A 21,123-nucleotide genomic window follows, 5' to 3' on the forward strand; every position below is an offset into this window, starting at 1 on the left:
CAGATGCTCTTTAATTTAATTTGATCCCTTTTGTCAATTTTGGCTTTTGTTGACATTGTTTTTGGCGTTTTTGTCTATGCCTATGTCCTGAGTGGTATTGCCTAGGTTTTCTTCTAGGGTTTTCATAACTTTGGGTTTCATATTAAAGTCTTTAATTTATCTTGAGTTAATTTTTGTATAAGGCGTAAGGAAAGGGTCCAGTTTCAGTTTTCTGCATATGGCTAGTCAGTTTTCCCAGCACCATTTATTAAATAGGGAATCTTTTCCCAATTGCTTGTTTTTGTCAGGTTTGTCAAAGATCAGATGGCTGTAGATGTGTAGTGTTATTTCTGGAGGCCTCTGTTCTGTTCCATTGGTCTATATGTCTGTTTTGGTATGAGTACCATGCTGTTTTGGTTACTGTAGACTTGTAGTATAATTTGAAGTCAGGTAGCATGATGCCTCAAGCTTTGTTCCTTTTACTAAGGATTGTCTTTGCTATATGGGCTCTTTCTTGGTTCTATATGAAATTTAAAGTATTTTTTTTCTAATTCAGTAAAGCATGTCAGTGGTATTTTGATGGGAATAGCATTTAACCTATAAATTACTTTTGGCAGTGTGGCCATTTTCATGATATTGATTCTTGATTCTTCCTATCCATGAGGATGAAATTTTTTCCATTTTTTTGTGTCCTTTCTTATTTCCTTGAGTGGTGGTTTGTAGTTCTCCTTGAAGAGATCCTTCGTGTCCCTTGTTAGATGTGTCCCTAGGTATTTTATTCTCTTTGTAGCAATTGTGAATGGGAGTTCATTCATGATTTGGCTCTCTGCTTGTCTCTTGTTGGCTTATAGAAATGCTCGTAATTTTTGCACATTGATTTTGTATCCTGAGACTTTCCTAAAGTTGCTTATCAGCTTAAGGAATTGTTGGACTGAGATGATGGGGTTTTCTAAATATAGAATCATGTCATCTGCAAACAGAGACAATTTGACTTTCTCTCTTCCTATTTGAATACGCTTTATTTCTTTCTCTTGCCTGATTGCCCCAGCCAGAACTTCCAATACTATGTTGAATAGGAGTGATTAGAGAGGGCACCCTTGTCTTGTCCAGTTTTCAAAGGGAATGCTTCTGGCTTTTGCCCATTCTGTGGGTTTGTCATAAATAGCTTTTATTATTTTGGGACATGTTCCATCAATACCTAGTTTATTGAGAGTTTTTAACACGAAGGGGTGTTGAATGTTATTGAAGGCCTTTTCTCCATCTATTGAGATAATTTTGTGGTTTTTGTCTTTGGTTCTGTTTATGTGATGGATTATGTTGATTGATTTGCCTATGTTGAACCAGCCTTGCATCTCAGGGATGAAGCTGACTTGATCCTGGTGGGTAAGCTTTTTGATGTACTGCTGCATTCAGCTTTCCGGTATTTTATTGGGGATTTTTGTGTCGATGTTCATCGAGGATATTCACCTGAGGTTTTCTTTCCTTTTCGTATATCTGCCAGGTTTTGGTATCAGGATGATGCTGGCCTCATAAAATGAGTTAGGAAGGAGTCCCTCCTTTTCATTGTGTGGAATAGTTTCAGAAGGAGTGTACCAGCTCCTCTTTGTACCTCTGTTAGAACTTTGCTGTGAATCCATCTTGTCCTGGGCTTTTTTTTTGGTTGGTAGGCTATTAACTACTGCCTCAATTTCAGAACTTTTTATTGGTCTATTCAGGGATTTGACTTCTTCCTGGTTTGGTCTTGAGAGAGTGTATGTTTCCAGGAATTTATCCATTTCTTGTAGATTTTCTAGTTTATTTGCATAGAGGTATTTATAGTATTCTTTGATGGTAGTTTGTATTTCTGTGGGGTCAGTGGTGATATCCCCTTGATCATTTTTTTATTGTGTCTACTTGATTTTTCTCTCTTTTCTTCTTTATTAGTGTAGCTAATGGTCTATTTTCTTTTTTTCAAAAAACCAACTTCTGGATTCATTGATTTTCTTTTGAAGGGTTTTTCATATCTCTATCCCCTTCATTTCTGCTCTCATCTTAGTTATTTCTTGCCTACTGCTAGCTTTTGGATTTGTTTGCTCTTGCTTCTCTAGTTCCTTTAATTGTGATGTTAGGGTGTCAGTTTGAGATCTTTCTCACTTTCTGATGTGGAAATTTAGTGCTGTAGATTTCCCTCTAAGCACTGCTTTAGCTGTGTCCCAGAGATTCTGGTATGTTATCACTTTATTCTCATTGGTTTCAAAGAACTTCTTGATTTCTACCTTAATTTCATTATTTACCCAGGAGTCACTCAGGAGCAGGTCCTTCAATTTCTACATAGTTGTGTGGTTTTGAGTGAGTTTCTTAACCCTGAAGTCTAACTTGATTGCTCTGTGGTCTGAGAGACTGTTGTTATGATTTCAGTTTTTTTTTGCATTTGCTGAGGAGTGTTCCACTTCCAATTATGTGGTTGCTTTTAGAATAAGTGCCATGTGGCACTGAGAAGAATGTGTATTCTGTTGATTTGTGGTGGAGAGTTCTGTAGATGTTTATTAGGTCCACTTGATCCAGAGCTGAGTTAAAGTTCTGAATATCCTTGTTAATTTTCTGTCTCATCGATCTGTCTAATATTGGCAGTGCGGTGTTAAAGTCTCATACTATTATTATGTGGGTATATAATATAATATATAAGTCTCCTTGTAAGTCTATAAGAATTTGTCTTATGAATCTGGGTGCTCCTGTATTGAGTGCATATATATCTAGAATAGTTAATCTTCTTGTTGTATCGATCCCTTTACCATTATGTAATGCCCTTCATTGTGTTTTTTGATCTTTGTTGGTTTAAAGTCTGTTTTGTCAGAAACTAGGATTGCAACCCCTGCTTTTTCTTGTTTTCCATTTGCTTGATAAATTTTCCTCCATCCTTTTATTTTGAACCTATGTGTGTCTTTGCATATGAGATGGGTCTCCTGAATACAACACACCAATGGGTCTTGACTCTTTATCCAGTTTGCAGGTCTGTGTTTTTTAATTGAGGCATTTATTCCTTTTACATTTAAGGTTAATTTTATTATGTGTGATTTTGATCCTGTCATCATGATGCTGTCTGGTTATTTTGCACAGTAGTTGATGCAGTTTCTTCATCGTGTCTTTGGTCTTTATACTTTGGTGTATTTTTGCAGTGGCTGGTACCAGGGTTGTTTTTTTTTTTTTTTTTTTTTTTTTTTCCTATATTTAGTGCTTCTTTCAGTAGCTCTTGCAAAGCAGACCTGGTGGTGATGAAATCTCTCAGTATTTGCTTGTCTGAGAAGGATTTTATTTCTCCTTCGCTTATGAAGCTTTTTTTGGCTGGATATGAAAGTCTGGGTTAAAGATTATTGTTTTTAAGAATGTTGAATATCAGTCCCCAGTCTCTTCTGGCATGTATGGTTTCTGCTGACAGATCCACTGTTAGTCTGATGGGCTTCGCTTTTGTAGGTGACCCGGCCTTTCTCTCTGTCTGCCCTTGACATTTTTTCCTTCATTTCAACCTTGGAGAATCTGGTGATTATATTTCTTGAGGTTGATCTTCTTTTGGAGTATCTTAGTGTGTTTTCTGTTATTTCCTGAATTTGAATGCTGACCTGTCTTGCTACGTTGGGGAAGTTTTCCTGCATAATATCCTGAAGTGTGTTTTTCGACTTGGTTCCATTCTCCCCATCTCCTTCAGGTACTCAAATCAATCATAGGTTTGGTCATTTTACATAGTCCCATGTTTCTGAGAGGTTTTGTTTTTTCCCTTTCATTCCTTTTTCTCTAATCTTGTCTGCCTGCCTTATTCCAGCAAGATGGTCTTCAAACTCTCATATTCTTTCTTCTGTTTGATTGATTTGCCTATTGATACTTGTGTATGCTTCACAAAGTTCTCACTGTGTTTTTCAGCTCCATCTGGTCATTTACATTCCTCTCTAAACTGGTTATTCCACTTAGCAGCTCCTCTAAACCTTTATCAAGGTTCTTAGCTTCTTTGCATTGGGATAGAACATGCTCCTTTAGTTCAGCAGAATTCGTTATTACCCACCTTCTGAAGCCTGCTTCTGTCAATTCGTCCATCTCATCCTCCATCCAGTTCTGTGCCCTTGCTGGAGAGGTGTTGTGAACATTTGGAGAAGACGCATTCTGTCCTTTTGCGTTTTCAGCATTTTTTCATTGATTCTTTCTCGCCTTCATGAGTTTGTCTAGTTTCAATCTTTGAGGCTGCTGACCCCTGGGTGAGGTTTTGTGAAGACTTTTTTGATTGATTTTCCTTTTGCTTTCTGTTTGTTTGTTTTCTTTTAATGGTCAGATTCCTCTTCTGCAGGGCTGCTGCACTTTGCTAGGGGTTCACTTCAGGCCCTATTCATCTGGTTTGCTCCTGCGCCTGGAGCTGTCACTCAAGGAGGTTGGAGAACAGCAAAGATGGGTGCCTGCTCCTTCCTCTTGCATCTCTGACCTTGAAGGGCACCAACCTGATACCAGTAGGAATGCATCTGTATAGGGCGTCTGACAACCCCTGTTGGAGGGTCTCACTCAGTTGGGTGGCATGGGGAGCAGGACTCATTTAAGAAAGCACTTTGGCTATCCCTTGGTGGAGCGAGTGTGCCATGCTGGGGGAAACCTACTTGTCTGGGCTGCCCAGATTCCTCAGAACTAGCAGGAGGAAAGGCTATGTCTGCTGGTCTATGGAGACAATGGCCACCCCTCCTCTTAGGGGTTCAAGCCCAGGGAGATCAGAATTCTGTCCCTGAGCCCCTGGCTGGAGTTGTTGGAGTTCCTACAGGGAGGCCCCACCCAGTGAGGAGGGCTGGGTCAGGGTCAGGCCTGAAGAGGCACTCTGGCTGCAGTCTGCCATAGCCAGTGTGTTGGGCTGTGGGGACTAGTCTTGGGACAAAGCCCTCCAGCCTCCCTGGCTCCAGCAGGGGAAAAGTGCGGCCTGGAGCTATAGAGATGGCTGTTGCCCTTCCTCTGCCTTGGGAGCTTGGTGTGTTAGGCAGCTAGCAGTCCCAGTGTTGGCTGCCACCCCTCCCCTAACAGCTCAGACAGCTTAGACAACAGACAGCTGCCCCTCCCCACAGGAACTCGGCAGGCTTAAGCAGATTCTAGCTGAGTGGCTGTTGAGAATCTATGCGGCTCCCTGGTTAGTACTGTAGGCCCCAGTGGTGTGAGCTCACAAGTGGGGCTTTCCGATCCAATCCATGGGTTGCACAGTTCCATGGAAAAAAGCACAGTTTCACAGGCTGGGTAGCATGCTCACTCACCATCTCCTTTGGCTGGAGGTTGGGGGCTCCCATGCCCCATGTAGCTCTCAGGTGAGCCACTGTACCACACTGTTCTTCCTTTCTCTCCGTGGGTTATGCCAGCTGCCTAGTCAGTCCTGATGACAGAACTTGGATACCTCGATTGCTGCTGCTGAATTCACACACTATTTTAGTTCTTTTCAATGGGAGCCTCCAATCACCACTGCTTCTAGTGGTCATCTTGGCCCCGCTCCCCTGCTCCCACCCAAGATTCTCTTTGAATAGTGATTCAGATTAATAGTTCAAGACACATTTATGGTGTCATAGGAAAGTGGATAATTCTGTGAACATTTAATGTATGTGATGCTTAAATAATAGCAGTGACAACAAACTCAGTAACTTAATAAAAATTTTAAAAACAAACAATAGAGTATTATGTAAGAGTACAGAGATATGAAGGAAGCCAGAAGAGACTAATAAATATTTGTCATCCAAATAAATTTTATTAAAAACTCTAATAGCCAAAATGCAATTTTTATGAGGAGGTGGAGCCATTTATAAACAGAGATTCAGTGTGTTAAATATAACACTGAAGGAATAAGGTAATATTAAGCTTGGCTAAGACTGGTTATTTTTCCACTCTTGAGCAGTTTAACCATTGTGCTTAAGTTGTTCCGTTAAATAAGTCAGATATACTGTTTGTTTCTTCATTGCCCTGATTGGTTGCCTGATGAAACAGCTCGGTCGTAATGGCTGAGTTATGGCTGAATTGATGGTGCCCATAAATACAGACTAGAGAGGATTATGTACTTTTCAAATTGCAAGACACATTGTAGATTGCCTAGTTCAATACATGTAACCAAATCTACCTTAACAGAGCTTGTCTATAAAATCTGGTTTTGGAGGGAACTTGGAAGGACGAAGGATACTTTTTTGGAAAATCTGACATGTGCCTCTTGCATGGTACTGGAAAGAGCTTGGAATGGGGAGTCAGAAGACTTGAGTTTAAGTCTTAGTTCTGTTTCACACAGCAATGTAAACTTGGACAGGTCACAAGGTTTGGATGTCTACCCTCTCAATTGTAAGGTGGGGGCAGTAGTACCACCACACAGGCCTGTGGAAGAACTGTACACTTGTTTATTTTGTTTGTGTTTGTTAGTAATAATCATGTGTAGAACACATTTGACTGGAGGCAGTTTTGTATTTATAAGTTATCTCTTATTGCTCATGGGTGTCCCTTTATTTTCACTAAATAAGTTGTGAATTTCTTGAGTGTGAGAAACCTGTTATTTTATTATTCCTTATTGCAACAAATGTGGTGCTGTCCCCACAAGATGATTTTAGTTAGTACTGTTGATCAATTGACTGAATATTTGCCTAATCATAGGGACATCAAGTGGTGGCTACCAATGAGAGAGAACGTGTAATGGAATGTCATTAGCTGCTGTGTATTCTGCCAGCAAATGCACTCATGTTAATGTTATGTATCATTAGTTTTGAAAATGTGTACTAGAAACTTTTTGCTTTATGAAATTAGCTGAATTTATGAAGAGAATTTGCATTTTTGTTTTCAAAATGCCTTTTATGATATCATAAGATTTTGATTTGAACCAAAGAATATTCATAAAATATTGTTCTCTATTGAAGAATTTTAATGAGAAATATAAGTCCTGTATCATTCTGGCATACGTTTAGTTTATAGTCTGCTGGAAGACCTGATCTTTGTCCAAAAGTTTGCTTTCCTTTGCAACGCATTGTGGTATTTTTCATTCCAACTCATTGCTCTGCCTATCATTAGATACTATTAATTCAATATCTGTAAATGAGCACCTACTATGGGTCAGAAATTGTGCTATCTACTGGGGATTTAGAGAGAAATATAATACAATCCTTGTCCTCAAGGAATTTACTGTCTGGCCATGGGAACAGAAAGCATTATGGCAAAGGCAGTGATGGTGTTCTGTACACAGTATTGTAGGATTCCTGTATTTCCTCCCTGGCTCCTAACCAGCCAGGGAGGGATCAAGGAAGGCAGGGAGTGAGGAGATGAGAGGCAGAGGACACTACTCCATGTAGGACATTAACGCCTTTTCAAGAAGTTGATTTTAAACCCATGTACTATTAGGAACATGGCAATTGTAAGCACTGGAGTCAAATATTTTAATGTTAGATCACTCTGGCAGTCCTATGTAAGTGGGATTTGAAGGGGACAGCAAGAACAAAGACAGATACATTAGGTAGAAAGCCGTTGCAGTAGACTGGAATAGAAACAATGAGTTCTACTTGTGGTTATTTTCCATGGAACTGTAGACTCCCAGGTGTCAGAAGACTCTCCTTTCATTCTTTAAATATTTATATAGTTAATAGTTAATGAACACCTACCATATGCTGGGTACTGGGTATGAAGAGACAATGAGAACATTTAGTTACTGTCAAAATAGAAAAAAATGCAGAAGTGTGACAAATGCTATGACGTAGGTATAATCAGGTATATGGCAGCACCAGTGAGGAACTATTAACTCACCTTGCAAACCAGGAAAAACACCACTGAAAGTCCCCCAGGGAAAGAAGGTACAGGTACAGAGGCATCCAAGCATGGGAAATTGTATGTGAACAGGCACGGAGGCATAGGGGGACATGGTCTCTTCAGGGAAACATGACTAATTCTGCATGTCTGCAGCACAGGAACCTGGCGGTGTGTGTGAAGGGTGCTATGGCACTGAAAGAATATGTGTTTTGCTTGGAAAGTGATTAGGAAAAATTTTAAGTGGAGATACAACCTATTGGATTTGTGTTTTGGAAAAATCTCCCTCCAGCAATTAAATGGATTTCATAAAGAAAAACCTAGACCAAAGGAGACAGGAAAGCAAGGATAAGGATCTGAATAAAGGAGATAGTTGGAGAATAGATGAAAAGGCTCAAATTCGATAATTACTTAGGAGGTGAAAATTATTCTAGAGATTCCACAGTACTCAGAGCCTATGTGAATGCATGACCCTTACTCAAGAGCACTGCAGGGAAAGCCAGGGTTCAGTTAAGGTGAGGAGGTCAGGCGTAGGTCTGTGAAAAAATTGAATATGTGTGGTCATATTTTTTCATTTGTTTAGAGCCATGGGGTAGAAGTTCTAAGGTCACAGGTAGTGTAAATGTTTGGGGATATGGGAATGAAAGCAACAGTGAAAGAATATGGATTGAAAGACTATGAATGAAGAGTCTGGGGAAGAACAGGTGAATGAAGGGACTGCCACTTAGAGCATCTACCAAGAATAATCAATTAAGTCATTCATTCACTCAGAACATTTTCATTTAGTGAGTTTATTCTGTTTTTATGTTGTATATATGTTTATATTTTATTTATTTATTATGTATTGGGTTTATTTATTTATTTATAACAAACATATATTTGTGACTGAGCATCAACAATGTACTAAATACTCCGTAAGGTCCTGGGGATACAGTCATGAACCACATGTACCAGGAAAGGACCTGCTAGCCTCAATGTCTAAAGTGAGCTTTGGTGTTAAGTTGATGTGGTACTCATGCTGGCTGAGCCCTAGGTGGTGAGAGAAAATACACCATGAGTAGTTGTTACTCCTATAGGAGGCAGCATGGCACAGTCTTTATTAGAGTCTCAGGACAGCACAGAACATCCTGGAATGCACAGGCTCTGGACTCATCCAGGCCTGAGTCTGAGTTCTGCTTCAATGTGTGCAGTTATGTCCCTGAGAAAGGAACTCATTCCCTCTGTCTCAGTCTTATCCTTTGTAAAGTAAGGACAGTGATAGCCACTTTGGAAATCTACTTGAGTATTCAAATGAAATGCATATGAAGGTTAAGTAAAGAGCCTGGCTCAGAGTATGCACAAAAATAATTAATTGTTGTCATCATTATTATTCGGTACATATATTTAGATATTTAGAGCCACAGGAGAATCAAAGACTTGGATCTTCAGGAGATAGAGACCTGCTCTGAAGGTACCGAAGCCAGTGTGGACTGAAGCTGCACATAACATCAAAGACAGCTCTGTTGGTGGCCATAGAGATTGGCTTCCTGTTGAAGGACTTCAAGGTTGCAGGTACTGGAAATTTGCTTACCTTTCTACACTTTTTTTTTTTTTAAATAAGTGAGAGCTTTACAGTGTCTAATAGAGCTGAACCGCATCATTTCACTTCCTTAGATTAAGTGTCCAAATTCCTTTACAGGCAATTAAAGCTAATGAAAAATAATTTATGTGCCTAGAATCTATTATAACTATCAGAGTCCAGTGATCAATTTGGTTTATGATGCAGATAACCTGCACAGTCTAAGATAACATTGAAAAAGAGCAACATGAGGTGAGGTGATGAGAACTGTGATATTAGCCCAACACATTTCTGCTAACAGACTGAGTCGCTGGAGTTTAATCAACTGAAGAGAACAGTGGCGCTTATTGAGCGTGCTAATTCTCTAGGCAGAAAGCTTCCCAGAGCACACACAGCAAAGATAAACAAGGCCATGACTTGGTATGGAGAACCTACACAATTGTGGAGGCTGAAGGATCAAACAAAGACAATTATGATCTCGGTTGTCACAGCAATTCTGCTTATTTAGGTTAGATTGAGTTTATGGAGGGTTTGTTATTTAGGAGTCATTTTAGAAGGCAGACAAGAGTTATTGTTACTATAAGAGATGTTGAACTTGTGGCTGATTTTATTATAATGGGTAATGTTTACACTAATATAAAACAGTTGAGTAGCAACATTATTATTTTCAGACAACTCATCTGGCTTTCTAGACTTCCAACAACGTCCTCCTGACCACCTTACAATGCCGTCTCTCCCTCCAGAGGCAATGTTTAAAATACTGGAACAAATGCTTGAATCATTTTTTCATATTGGACAATATTCAACTATTTCATATTGAACATTATTTAAAAAGCAGAGTTTAAAGCAGTTATCTCGCCTTACTCCCGGTGGAAACCCTTGACTCCAAGTTGACATAGCTGAGAGGACTGGGCTTTGTAAACAGCTAGACTTCAGTTCAACATCCACTTCCACTAGCTGTGTGACCTTAGGCAAGTCACCTACTGTTTCGGGGCCTTTGAACCTATCTATAAAATGGCAGTAACTATGCCCATCTAGGGTATCTGCAAGTAGTAAATGGGAAAGCCTGTTTGAGCATAGATTGCAAGAGCCTGCAATGCATGTTCCCTCCCACTCCCTTCACCTCACGAAGCCCCTCACTGGACAGGGACCTGACAGAGGATATCACCAAGCTCAGATTCCAGAGGCTTGAATTCTAAGTGTCTCTGTCATTTACTCATAGGGTGTCCTTGGACAATTCATTTGCCTCACTGGGCTCTAGCCTGAGAATTGGCTTTCTTGTCCAATTCAAGGTATTTCTTGGCTTCTTGAGGAGCCTCCTCACTTCCATAGGTTTGCTCAGGGAGTCTCTTCTGCTGGCATAAATCTTCGTCTTCTACCTGTCCTAATGCCTTCTATTTCTCCTGCCCATAGTGATCCTCTGCTCTCTGCAATAGTGTAAGATTTTCTGTGTGTATTACTCACTGGGTGTGTGATGGTAAGCAGCCTTCTTTTATTCATTAAACTTTCCAGTTTTTTGTTCTTGTCTCCCTCTCTAGAACAAAAAGTCTCTCTGAGGAAAGGCATGTGTTTTATGCTTCTTGGCTTTCTTCAGTTTGTACCAGGAGCAAGGAAGGTGATTAACGGCACCTTGTTGAAGTAGTGGTCAACATTATGTGTACAAAAGCATGTGTTATTATCCATTTAGAGCAAGCCAAAGGGCCATTCTGGAAAGCACTGAGTGTTGCCATCCTGCCCAACACAATCCATTTGTCCACCTCTTTCCATTTTTTCTCCTCCTCTGCAGGGACCTGGGAATTTTCTCGAGACTTACCTACGCATGGAGAGAACTAAGAGCCTTCCTTCACTCTGTGAATTCCTGTGGACTGAAGTCCTTCTCCAAGTTGAGCTGTGCAGTTTCATACCATGACAGATTTTCCATTTCTTCCTCCCAGAAACCTGTTGGCAGAAGCAGTCTGCATGCTACAGTGTTGTGGTAGGCGGCAGACACATGTGACTCAGAGCATGTTTGACTTCCCGGAACAGATTTCCAAGGGGGTAATGGCTAATGAGCTCACCTTTGAGTCTGCCAACAAAAGAGGCCCACAGAGACACCCAGGTCAGCTGAAATCTACAAGACACAGAGAAGAAAGATTCCAGACACCAGCAGGGTCTACGAATGCCTGCTAGACAGCCGCATAAAAAGAAAGTTACATAATTCTGAGAAACCAGCTTCACTGTATTGGTCCATCTAATCATGAAGTAATCCCACAGGTAAACTTTCAGTGGGAGTAACAAGAAAAAGAAAGGGCTATAACGTCTATGTTAATGAAGTCATAATCTGCATTAGGGTCTGTCTTAGGGCTCCACTTTTATTTTTTCATTAAATATTTGTTGAATTCTTACCATGGGTCAGTCCCTATTCTATGTGCAGGGGATATATCAGAGACAAAAATCCCTGTGTACCCCACCCCTAGAACTCATATGCTTATATGAGACTTAAAAACAGCATCCAAATTTTCACAGGTTAACACTATTTTACCAACCTGAGCCCCTTTGCCTCTTGGTCCCCCAGTCTCCCAAGTTGTTATTCAGTGAGACTTCCTCTCATTTCTGCTAGGTGCTCACATGTTGATTTTGACACAGTTCACAGTTCATAAAAACGCCAAAATTGTTATGTTACCCAGGATGGTAAAATACACTTTCTGAATGTGTAAGTGATCATTGTGGTTGTCTGTTATACTTTTCAACTCACTTATCACTAGTGAATAGCTTTTAAAGGGGTTAAATGAATAATTACCTAATGATGATGAATAAAGAGAGTAAGAGTGGTATTAACCCCCATCAGAACCACAGTACCATCATAATACCTTGCCTCTTACTAGAACTTCGTAATTTTCAAAGTGTTTTTTCAGTTTTTGGTTGCTTAGAGTGTTGATCGATCTACTGAAACAAACCAGAAATCCAGATTAGTTTAAAAATACATGTCTTGGATGCCCATTATGTGTAAAACGCTTAGCTAGGCATGGGAAATCTACCAATGAACAAAGAGAAATGAGACTCTTGTCCTCAGGGAAATGAAGATAAAGACACAGAACGCTGAGGGAGGGAGTGAAGAGCCCCAGTCTTGGAAGGCTCAGGGAAGTTTCCTGGGGAAATTGAATTTATACTTGGCCCTGAAGTAGGACTTCCATGAGTGGAAGACGTGGGGAGAAGATTTCCAGCTATTGCGGTAAATGTTAGTTTCACATTGGCCATATGACAGGCTGCACATCTGTTCCGTTGTCTCTGGGGATGGTTAGAGACCTTGGAAAGAGCAGGTAATTCTGCATATTAAATTATAACCCATTAGGTGGCCGGTTAGGTGAAAGGGCCTGGCTTCATAATCTCTTTCTTTCCATGAAGTAACCATATGGTCACCTTTCAGCTGAAACATTGTCCTAGGATTGAACTGCCTGGCAGCCAGTGACTTTTTTTGTTTTATAAGATTAAAATTACTTTTCTTTTTTGATTATAAATATAATCAATGATAATTGTTTTTATAAGTTGGGGAAGGCAGAAAACTATATGGAAGAACAAAGGAATCAACAATGCTGCAATGCAAATTCATAATTTGCATTTTGCAATATTTCTATTGAGCATTTTTCACTGATACAGTCATTCATTCACATTTATAACTGGGCTCCTTATGGATAAATAGGCCTGCATTAGTGTGAGAAGAAGAGGAAGGCCACACAATGACAGATTCAAGTGCTTATCAAGACACAGTGGTATCTAATGAATAGGTTCTAAAATTAATAGGGAGTTTTGGTTGGTTTTCAGTTTTTAGAAATATTTCATTCTATGAAAAGTTGAGATATGTGTGGGATATGAAAATCTGAGATATGCATGAATATGTTATTATTTCTTACCATAAATTTTAAAGTAGGTGTGTTTTTTAATTCTTGCTTTATAAAGGAATACATTTAATAACAGAGATTCAACAAGTTAATAGGAAAGGGATGCTACACCCTAGTACATCCAGGCAACATTTTGTCAAGGGTTCTGCCTATCCAGTCTCACCAATTCTGGATCTCAGAATGGGAACCAGGTTCAGATAGCGCTCCTTAATAATGTGGTTTGATTAAACAGAAGTGGTTTAATTAAAACTGATTGAGACTTTAAAAGGAGAGTGGATGCTCTCCTTTTTGTGTCTCCTTTTATGTGATCTCTGTTCTGTTGGCCACCGTGATGTGCACAACTGTTTGGTCATGGACTATATTGAGAAAGATTTTCTCCGATTAAAAAGAGAAGAGCCAAGTAGGCTTGGAGCTAGCTGGGGGACCAACTAGAGAGATGGAAATCCTTGATTTCCTGGTGAACAAGAACATTTTTAAAGACAGAAATATGTGGAATCTGCTGTTCATGTTTTTGAGTTTGTGGGGACTGAATTTCAGATCTGTTGAAGCATTTGTGAGCACTAATGCTTTTGTGAGAATGAATTTTTCTGAAGGAACTTACAAAAGTGTTCAGTTTCATGTTTGGGTTAAAGCAATCAAGCATGAAGACATATATATGGATGAAGGGCCGGGATGGAGAGAGAACTTCTCCAAGCCATCTGAGTTCCAGATAGATAGAATAAATTACAACTAACATGCACAAAGAGTGGAATGCCTTATGGTACTGATGTGAACAACCTATCTCTATTTAGAGCACTGTGACTGCATGTTGGACCTCCCAGGCCCCTTGGTAAGGCTAGTATTTCCTGAAGAACCTTTCTCAGACCCATACTTTGTTTTATGCCTTCCATAATATCATTTCCATTTCCTTAAATGCTACCATCCCCTTTCCTGTCCTGACCTCTCACTGCCTTCTATTGAAATACTGCCTGCCCTTGACTCATCAAACTGTACTGTCATGGTTTGTTTGCTTGACTAACTCCTTTAGTTTATAATTCTCCAGAATGCAGGAACTGTGCCTAGTAAAATGGTTGGTATATAGCAAACACTTGATAATTTATTGATTCGTTACTGAGGAAATGCAAGTGGGACTTAAGTTTGCTTAATAAATGTTTCCTATTATTGACGTCTACTAAAATCCAGCTTACCTAAGGAATTTTATTTCTAATATATACTAACACTGTTTTCCTTCTCTGACTACATTTATTGGGTACTTATTATGTGCAAGATACTATGTGATCTCATTTATGTTGTAAGCACTATAATTATTTCTACAGGTAAGGAAATAGAGTCTCAGGAAAGGTAGGTGACGTGGCCAAGGTCATGAGAAGTGACAGGACCACGATTTGTGGCCAGGAAGTCTGACGCCAGAGCCTACAGTCTCTTCTACTCACCTCAGACGTCCTACTTGTCCTTCAGGGCCAAGCATAGACTCAGCTTCCTCAGGAAACTTTCTTGCAGTTACTGTCATCGTCTATCTTCTCATCTCACCATTAGGCTGAAGGCTTGTGAGGCAGGAATCATGGGTCTCCTCTTTCTATCATCTCCTTGTATGTGGCCAGCATCTTGTAAAGTTGTTTGGAAAGGGATTCCTACCTGTACTGGGCAGATGAGGGGAAGGGCGCTTGGGGATTTCTCTAGTCTTACACAGCCACCCTCTGTCAGAGCCAGCAGTAGGTCTTAGGTGATCATCTCTAGTTCCAGGCTCCTTTCCTGGAAGAAAATGCCTTAGAAAATCCCTTTATAAACAATTCAGGAGGGGATAGAGTTCGGAGATTCTTAGAATTGCAAGAAAACACAATGGTTACCTAGGGAAATAGCCTCATTTTCAACAGTAGGCCTAGAAAGGAGAGGTGACTTATCCAAGACTGTGGAGCAAGTTCGTAGAAAGATTGGAGTAATGAAAAAACTGAGAACAAAACTTGCAGTTGCCAGATATGGGATTTAGTATTCACTCTGACACTTAGTTCTTAATGAATGGCCTATAATATAAAGTGTAATTATTCAGATTCAAACCAAGTCGACAGTGTCTTTTCTGTCATTGCCCTTGGCCTATCTATATGCAAAGAATAGTTTTCTTCTTAGCAAAAACTCCTTTTATTCCACTTGGCACAGGCACTATTTATTGAATTGCTATTGCTTTAAATTTTTTTTTTTCTTGGCTTATGTTCTCTTGCAATCTCCTGGCTTCTTCCAACTCTAGCCTCTCCTCCCCTAGCCATGCTCCCTTCACCCTCCCAGCTCCCCATCCTCTCACCAGCCTTTTGTTTTCTTCATGGATGCCAAGTTAGCCAATCAGCATTGCTTGTCTCCTTTCCTGCTGTGCTCCACACACCCAACTAAGGCTGTTTCCTGGTTGCCATCCTGAACCAGGCTGCAATTGCTAAAATATTAATGGCTTCCTTGGTGAAAAATAACACCGACACTTCTTATTATAAATTAAAATTGCCAGAGAGGCACAAACAATGACATGGAGGAAATAAAGCAAAACTCTAATATGAAAAAGTGTTTTAGAGTTAAGGCAGGAGAAGATATCCTTAGCCCTGCCTTCCCCATCACAATGCTGGGATCTTGCAGTGGGAAACACCATCACCACTGGCCGAGAGTCACCATCTTGACCACCTAGATGGGGTGTATGGCAGGGTAGGCGATCCCTGGGGTTTTGCCTGGCTGGCTCTTCTTCTGGGTCCACTGGGAGAGAGGATGAGGGAAGAGCAGCATGGATCAGGAAAAAAAAAAAGGCAACCTGCTATGGATAAAGAAAAGAGGGGCTTGCTGGGGTTAAAAATTCCGGTGACATCTTGGGATAAGGAAGGTTGAAGGATGCTGAGAAAAGATTAGGCTAAACTCAAAGGCCAAGAAATGTGATTCCTTCCTTTGTTTAATCTTAAGTAAAGCATTTAGCACTTCATGTCTTAAATATCTAATTCCCCAACCACACTGTCATCATTGTCATAATTGTACTCCTGGGGCCTTACATGGTGCTTGGCACAAACCACAATGCTAACCGGTATATTCAGAATGAATGGATAAATAACCAGCAAGGGAAAGAGTAGAGAGCAAAAACCGACCCTGAATATTTTCAGCATAGTGAACGTTAATATTTTTATTTCTTTTGTAATAAAGAGTACAAAAGGGTTGGGAGCAGGACATCACAGGAGGAGGAAAGATAGCGCCATCTCTGCAGAAGAACTCCCGAATCACACACAGAAGGAAAGTGGATCCCCAGGGCAGCCTTTCCCACCAAAAAAAATCAGGCCCAATCCAGAAGAGTTTGTCAGTGGCTCCCCAGGGTTCCAGGGTGTCTGCCAGCCTTCCTAGGAATCCTGGGCATGCCTCTAGGTGCCAGTGACTCAAACTCCTTTTTCCACTTCCCAGTTCAACCTGGTCACTCTCATTCCCACAAGTTCCCAATCTGAGTCCCATTCTCTGACCTTTCTCTGCTTCCCTGTTTTCATCTCATTTGAGACTGATCCTCACGGGTTCCCCTGGCCCCTGCACTCATTTTCATTACTGGGTATGTTAATGTTCGTCTTCTAATTCAGGAAATCCTTCCAACCCTGTTTTCAGCTCTGCCCCCAAACCCTTCCACTTCCGCATTTCACCTCCCAGTCTCCTCACTCCTGGAGCAAAGAGCTCTGCACTTGGATTTCTAAGCATGCATGGCTCATGTGGAGTAGGGAAGTGGCAAGATGCCCCTCAGGGCAGAAAGCCTGCTTTTTGTGGGGACCCTACATATCATTCAAACAGGCATAGCTGTAGAGAACCTTCACTGAACCTCTCCTCCAGTTCTGCCTCTCCCCTCCACTATGCTGAACTTGCAGTTCATTCTGCAGTAAAAAGCAGTAGCCAGGCTGCAGCGGGTGCTCTAGAAGCCCGACTGTAAGCATGCACACTGTATATGTGGTGTGCAAGGAAGCCATCATCAGTCATATAAAGCAGTTGCTATGGAACATGTGAAAAGTGAGAAACATGGTTTAATTGTGGATTTTATTATAAGTGTGATACTAGTCAGAAAGGCCCAGGAAGCTGGCATTGCAGCTACCAGCTCAGGGAGAAGGAAAGAGAGCAGCAGAAACTGGTATAGGAGATCCTACTGATGTTAACATATGTGGACACCCTCCGGTCTCCTGGCCCCTTTCCTTTCACCCGGATTTGGTATGTGGCAAATCTAAACATTTGCAAATTCACAGTCGTAATCAGTCATCCGGCACATTATGAACTTCCACTGGCGATCCCTGTGGGAGGGAGAGTCAGAAAATGAATATCAGTGAGAAAGGACAGGGCAGGAAGAATCTCTGCTGGGGAAACAGCAACAGAGAACATTTGGAGGATCTGGGAACTGAAGGGACACTTAACCTCACTTTGCTCTTAGAAGACATCTTTATGCAGTTTCCCAAGAGCCGACAAATCTGTGAGTTCAGATCACCCTTGAAGGTGACTAACTAGATCACTGGCTGTGTGGACGCCTCTGCTCATCACTGGTGGTCAGCTCACCCCTGCTGCCTCCAGAAAGTACCTCAAGGACCTGTGGGTTAACAGCTTGGAATAAAAGCATTTATTTAACATAATCTCCATTTCATTGTAAAGAATCTTGTTTTAGGCTGGGCTTGGTGGCTCGCACCTGCAATCCCAGCACTTTGGGAGATTGAGGCAGGTGGATTGCTTGAGGCTAGGAGTTTGAGACCAGTCTGGCCAATATGTGGAAACCCTGACTCCACAAAAAAATACAAAAAATAGCTGGGTGTGGTGGCTCACGCCCGTAGTCCCAGCTACTTGGGAGACTGAGGCGGGAGGATTGCTGGAGTCCTGGAGGTTGAGGCTGCAGTGAACCGAGATGGTGCCACTGCACTCCAGCCTGGGTGACAGAGTGAAACCCTGTCTCGGAAAAAAAAAAAATCTTGCTTTAAAAAGTCCATCCATTTTCCCACTGACTCTTTCTGAGCACTTACCGTATGCAGAGTGCTCACCACGCACTGGGCTCTGTGCTATACATGTGTTTCCCTTCAGAAAACACTGCTACAGAGAAATGAAAAAAATCCCTTAAAGTAAAAAAGAAAATGGCTGCCATTCTGGCGTCACTAGAATAGTTCTGAATTGTCTATGTGTTTAAATGAATTGCCTATGTGTTTAAGTGGTTGGGGATGGGAAGAGTGTATATAGCATTACTAAGTTTTGAAAAATGTGGTATGGATACATTTCAAGGAATGTTCTTTGCTCAGGGCAAACTTATGTTCTTTATTCATCCATTTAAGAGAAATGTATCGAGTGCCTACATTGCACGACACTCTTGTGGTCTAATATTGTTGAACAGTGATAATGATAATTGTAGCCTCCAATATATCTGGCATTGTAACAGATGCTTTACCTGTTTTCTCTTTTAATCCTCACAACAATTCATTGTTTGAGTGAAGAACCAGGCTCAGAGAAATAATTAACTTGCTTTAAGGTAGTACAAGTAATAGGTGATAATTTCAGATTCGCAGTTTATTGGACTCAAATCTTGATCTTTCTCTTAAACCACACTGTCTCCCTAACTAGGTAATCTTAAGCCCAGAAGAACACACAGCTGCCATGCCCTTTACACAGTCCTGATAAAGGGCAACAATAAAGAGGTTTTCCATATTTAATTATGCAAATCATTCCAAAGCTTAGTGGGGTCCTTTACAAACTCAGAATTATCTATCTCCATTTTCAATCTGCAAGGTCTGTTTTCAACAATTTATCCCAATCACTATGACTAACAAGGCCTCCATCCAGCTTCTAAACTGAAAAATGGGGCTGACTCTGCTTAAACAGCCTAAGGCAGGCTTTCTAATTCTGAGTCTGTTGCTCTGGGTCATTTGTTTAAAACAATTGGGTATAGAGTCCCTCAACGCAAATCTGGATAATCAACTTGAGGGTCTGGGTGATACCAGAGCCTGGGTGATATTTTGATTCCTGCAATTGTCAAAAGATTGTTTTAGAAGGGAATTAGAAAATTGGTGGCATGTGGGTTTACCAAATGACTAATTACTGCAGCCAGGTCTTATTTATCTGTGTACCAACAAACACAGATAAACAAGATCTTATGGTCAGGCATTCAAACTACTCTTTTAAAAGGCTATTAATTGATGCTGAGTAAAACTTAGACTTGATCCTATGAAGACCAAATGATTCCACCAGGTTCAGTCTCTGATTTCACACCAGGACAGTGGGGGCAAATTTGCTCCCCAAGGGAATACTTGGCAATGTCTGCAACTACTTTCGGTTGTCACAACTTGGGGTGGAGTGCTAGTAGTATTTAGTGGGTAGGCTAAACATCTAGAATGCAAAGGACAGACCCTGAAACAAAGAAATATCTGGACCCAGATGTCAATAGCACACAGATGGAAAAAATAGCATTCTAAGAGGAAACCACTATTATTTGCATGTGGAGGGAAAGCTCTTGCACAAGGAGTCCTGCCCTGACAATAGTTCTCCAAGCTGGGGGCCTCGGCATCTTTCAGCAGAGCCAAAGAAACCTAAGTTGTGGGTCATTAAGCTACTTGTTTTTGATGACAGTAGCAAAATTACATGAGTATATTTATTTTATTTTATTTTGGGGGGAAGATATTCATTTTAAATTAATGCAATGACATAATATTTCAGTTTTTCATGATTCTGGGTAATCCACATAACCAAAAATTTACTGAAAACTGAATTTACTGAAAATTGAATTGAGCATTTTAACTATTCAAATATATTTATATCATCCTAATCTTGGATGGCACTCTTCCTTTACTGTATTCATTCCTGCTTTCTTAAACAGGGAACATGGAACTAATTTTCTTGTTGAGCTGAAGTCATCATTTGCAGCATTGAGCACCCCTGTTATTTCATTTTGCACTTTGGGGAGCATGGCCCTGCTAAATGACAACCCATGTTCTTTGAGTTCTTCAGCCTTTCATTTTCTTTATTGTTCTTACGCATATTTGTTGTCATGTCATCCAGCTATTTATTTTCATTGGTGGAATGAGTTTCATTCTAAGTACTATATAGTAGGTTCCCTTTCTAATTTGCTGCTTCTAGAAAATTGGTAACTAGGCTAGTTTAAAGTATATCTAAAGTAAAAATAAGTAATGTGTGCAAACTGAGTGGTTTGTCTATGGGTAAACATAAAGGTTTTTGCTGATCAGCCTGCAATATATATTGTGCCTTTCCAGAGCTACTTAATGTCTTTTTTTTTTTTTATAAAAAGAAATTCTAGGTCATATTAAGTAAGTTAACTTTATTTCAGATGTAATTCTGTTTGAAAACACAGACACACACCAAAGATGTGTCACATTCAAATTCATCATAGCATACTATCTTATGAGTTAATGTAAGTGTTATTTGGTTTGCAAAATATTTATTGGTAACTTTTCAGGAATTCATTTCTGTGTAAAAAGTGATTATCAGCTGACTAAAAGTAGGCCAAACCAATCATTAACACCTGAATTTACCCACATCTTTCTCTGTATTAGTAGGGAGTACAATTCTTGTTTTCTTCTGACTGTTTTGATGTATTTGAGATAGGACTAAGGAGTTGATTGTGAGAGAAAGGTGATGAAAAAAGGGTTAGTGCAGTTTTTATCGTCAGGCCATTTAAATTCTCTTCTTTCATTAATTTTTGTCAGCTTTACTGAGGGATTGTTAACTCCTTTCATTTCTAAATATGGTTGGTAGATGCTGTGGTCTGAATGTTGGTGTCCCCTTAAAATTTATATGTTGGAACCTAATACTCAATGTGATAGTATTAGGAGGAGGAGCCTTTAGGGGGGTGATTAAGCCATGAGGGCTCTGCTGTCATGAATGGGATTAGTGCCCATATAAAAGAAGTTGAAGGGAGCTGGCTTGCCCTTTCCACCATGTGTGAGAACACAGTAATAAAGCAACATCTCTGAAGCAGCAAGCAAC

The 21,123-nt window shown here is 40.4% G+C and overlaps 1 protein-coding gene across 2 annotated transcripts in view; it reads right to left on the reverse strand.

The window, feature by feature from the left end:
* Positions 1-5,519: 5,519 nt before the first annotated feature.
* DPT (dermatopontin) overlaps positions 5,520-21,123 on the reverse strand; it is a 46,008-nt gene continuing 30,404 nt past the window's right edge. Inside the window, exons 4-5 of one of the 2 annotated variants that reach the window (XR_001006071.1) lie at positions 17,215-17,444; positions 5,520-5,548 (exon numbers count right to left, since the gene is read on the reverse strand). Coding sequence is in view for 1 of the 2 variants with exons in the window: in XM_011979932.1 (XP_011835322.1) it covers positions 17,378-17,444 (67 nt within the window). In the remaining variant the exon portion in view is untranslated. Of the gene's footprint in view, positions 5,549-16,285; positions 17,445-21,123 lie in introns of those variants that run through there. The other variant, XM_011979932.1, reaches the window with a different exon arrangement.

This window comes from Mandrillus leucophaeus, unplaced genomic scaffold (genome assembly GCF_000951045.1).
Source record: "Mandrillus leucophaeus isolate KB7577 unplaced genomic scaffold, Mleu.le_1.0 Scaffold207, whole genome shotgun sequence".
NCBI classification, from domain to species: Eukaryota; Metazoa; Chordata; class Mammalia; order Primates; family Cercopithecidae; genus Mandrillus; species Mandrillus leucophaeus.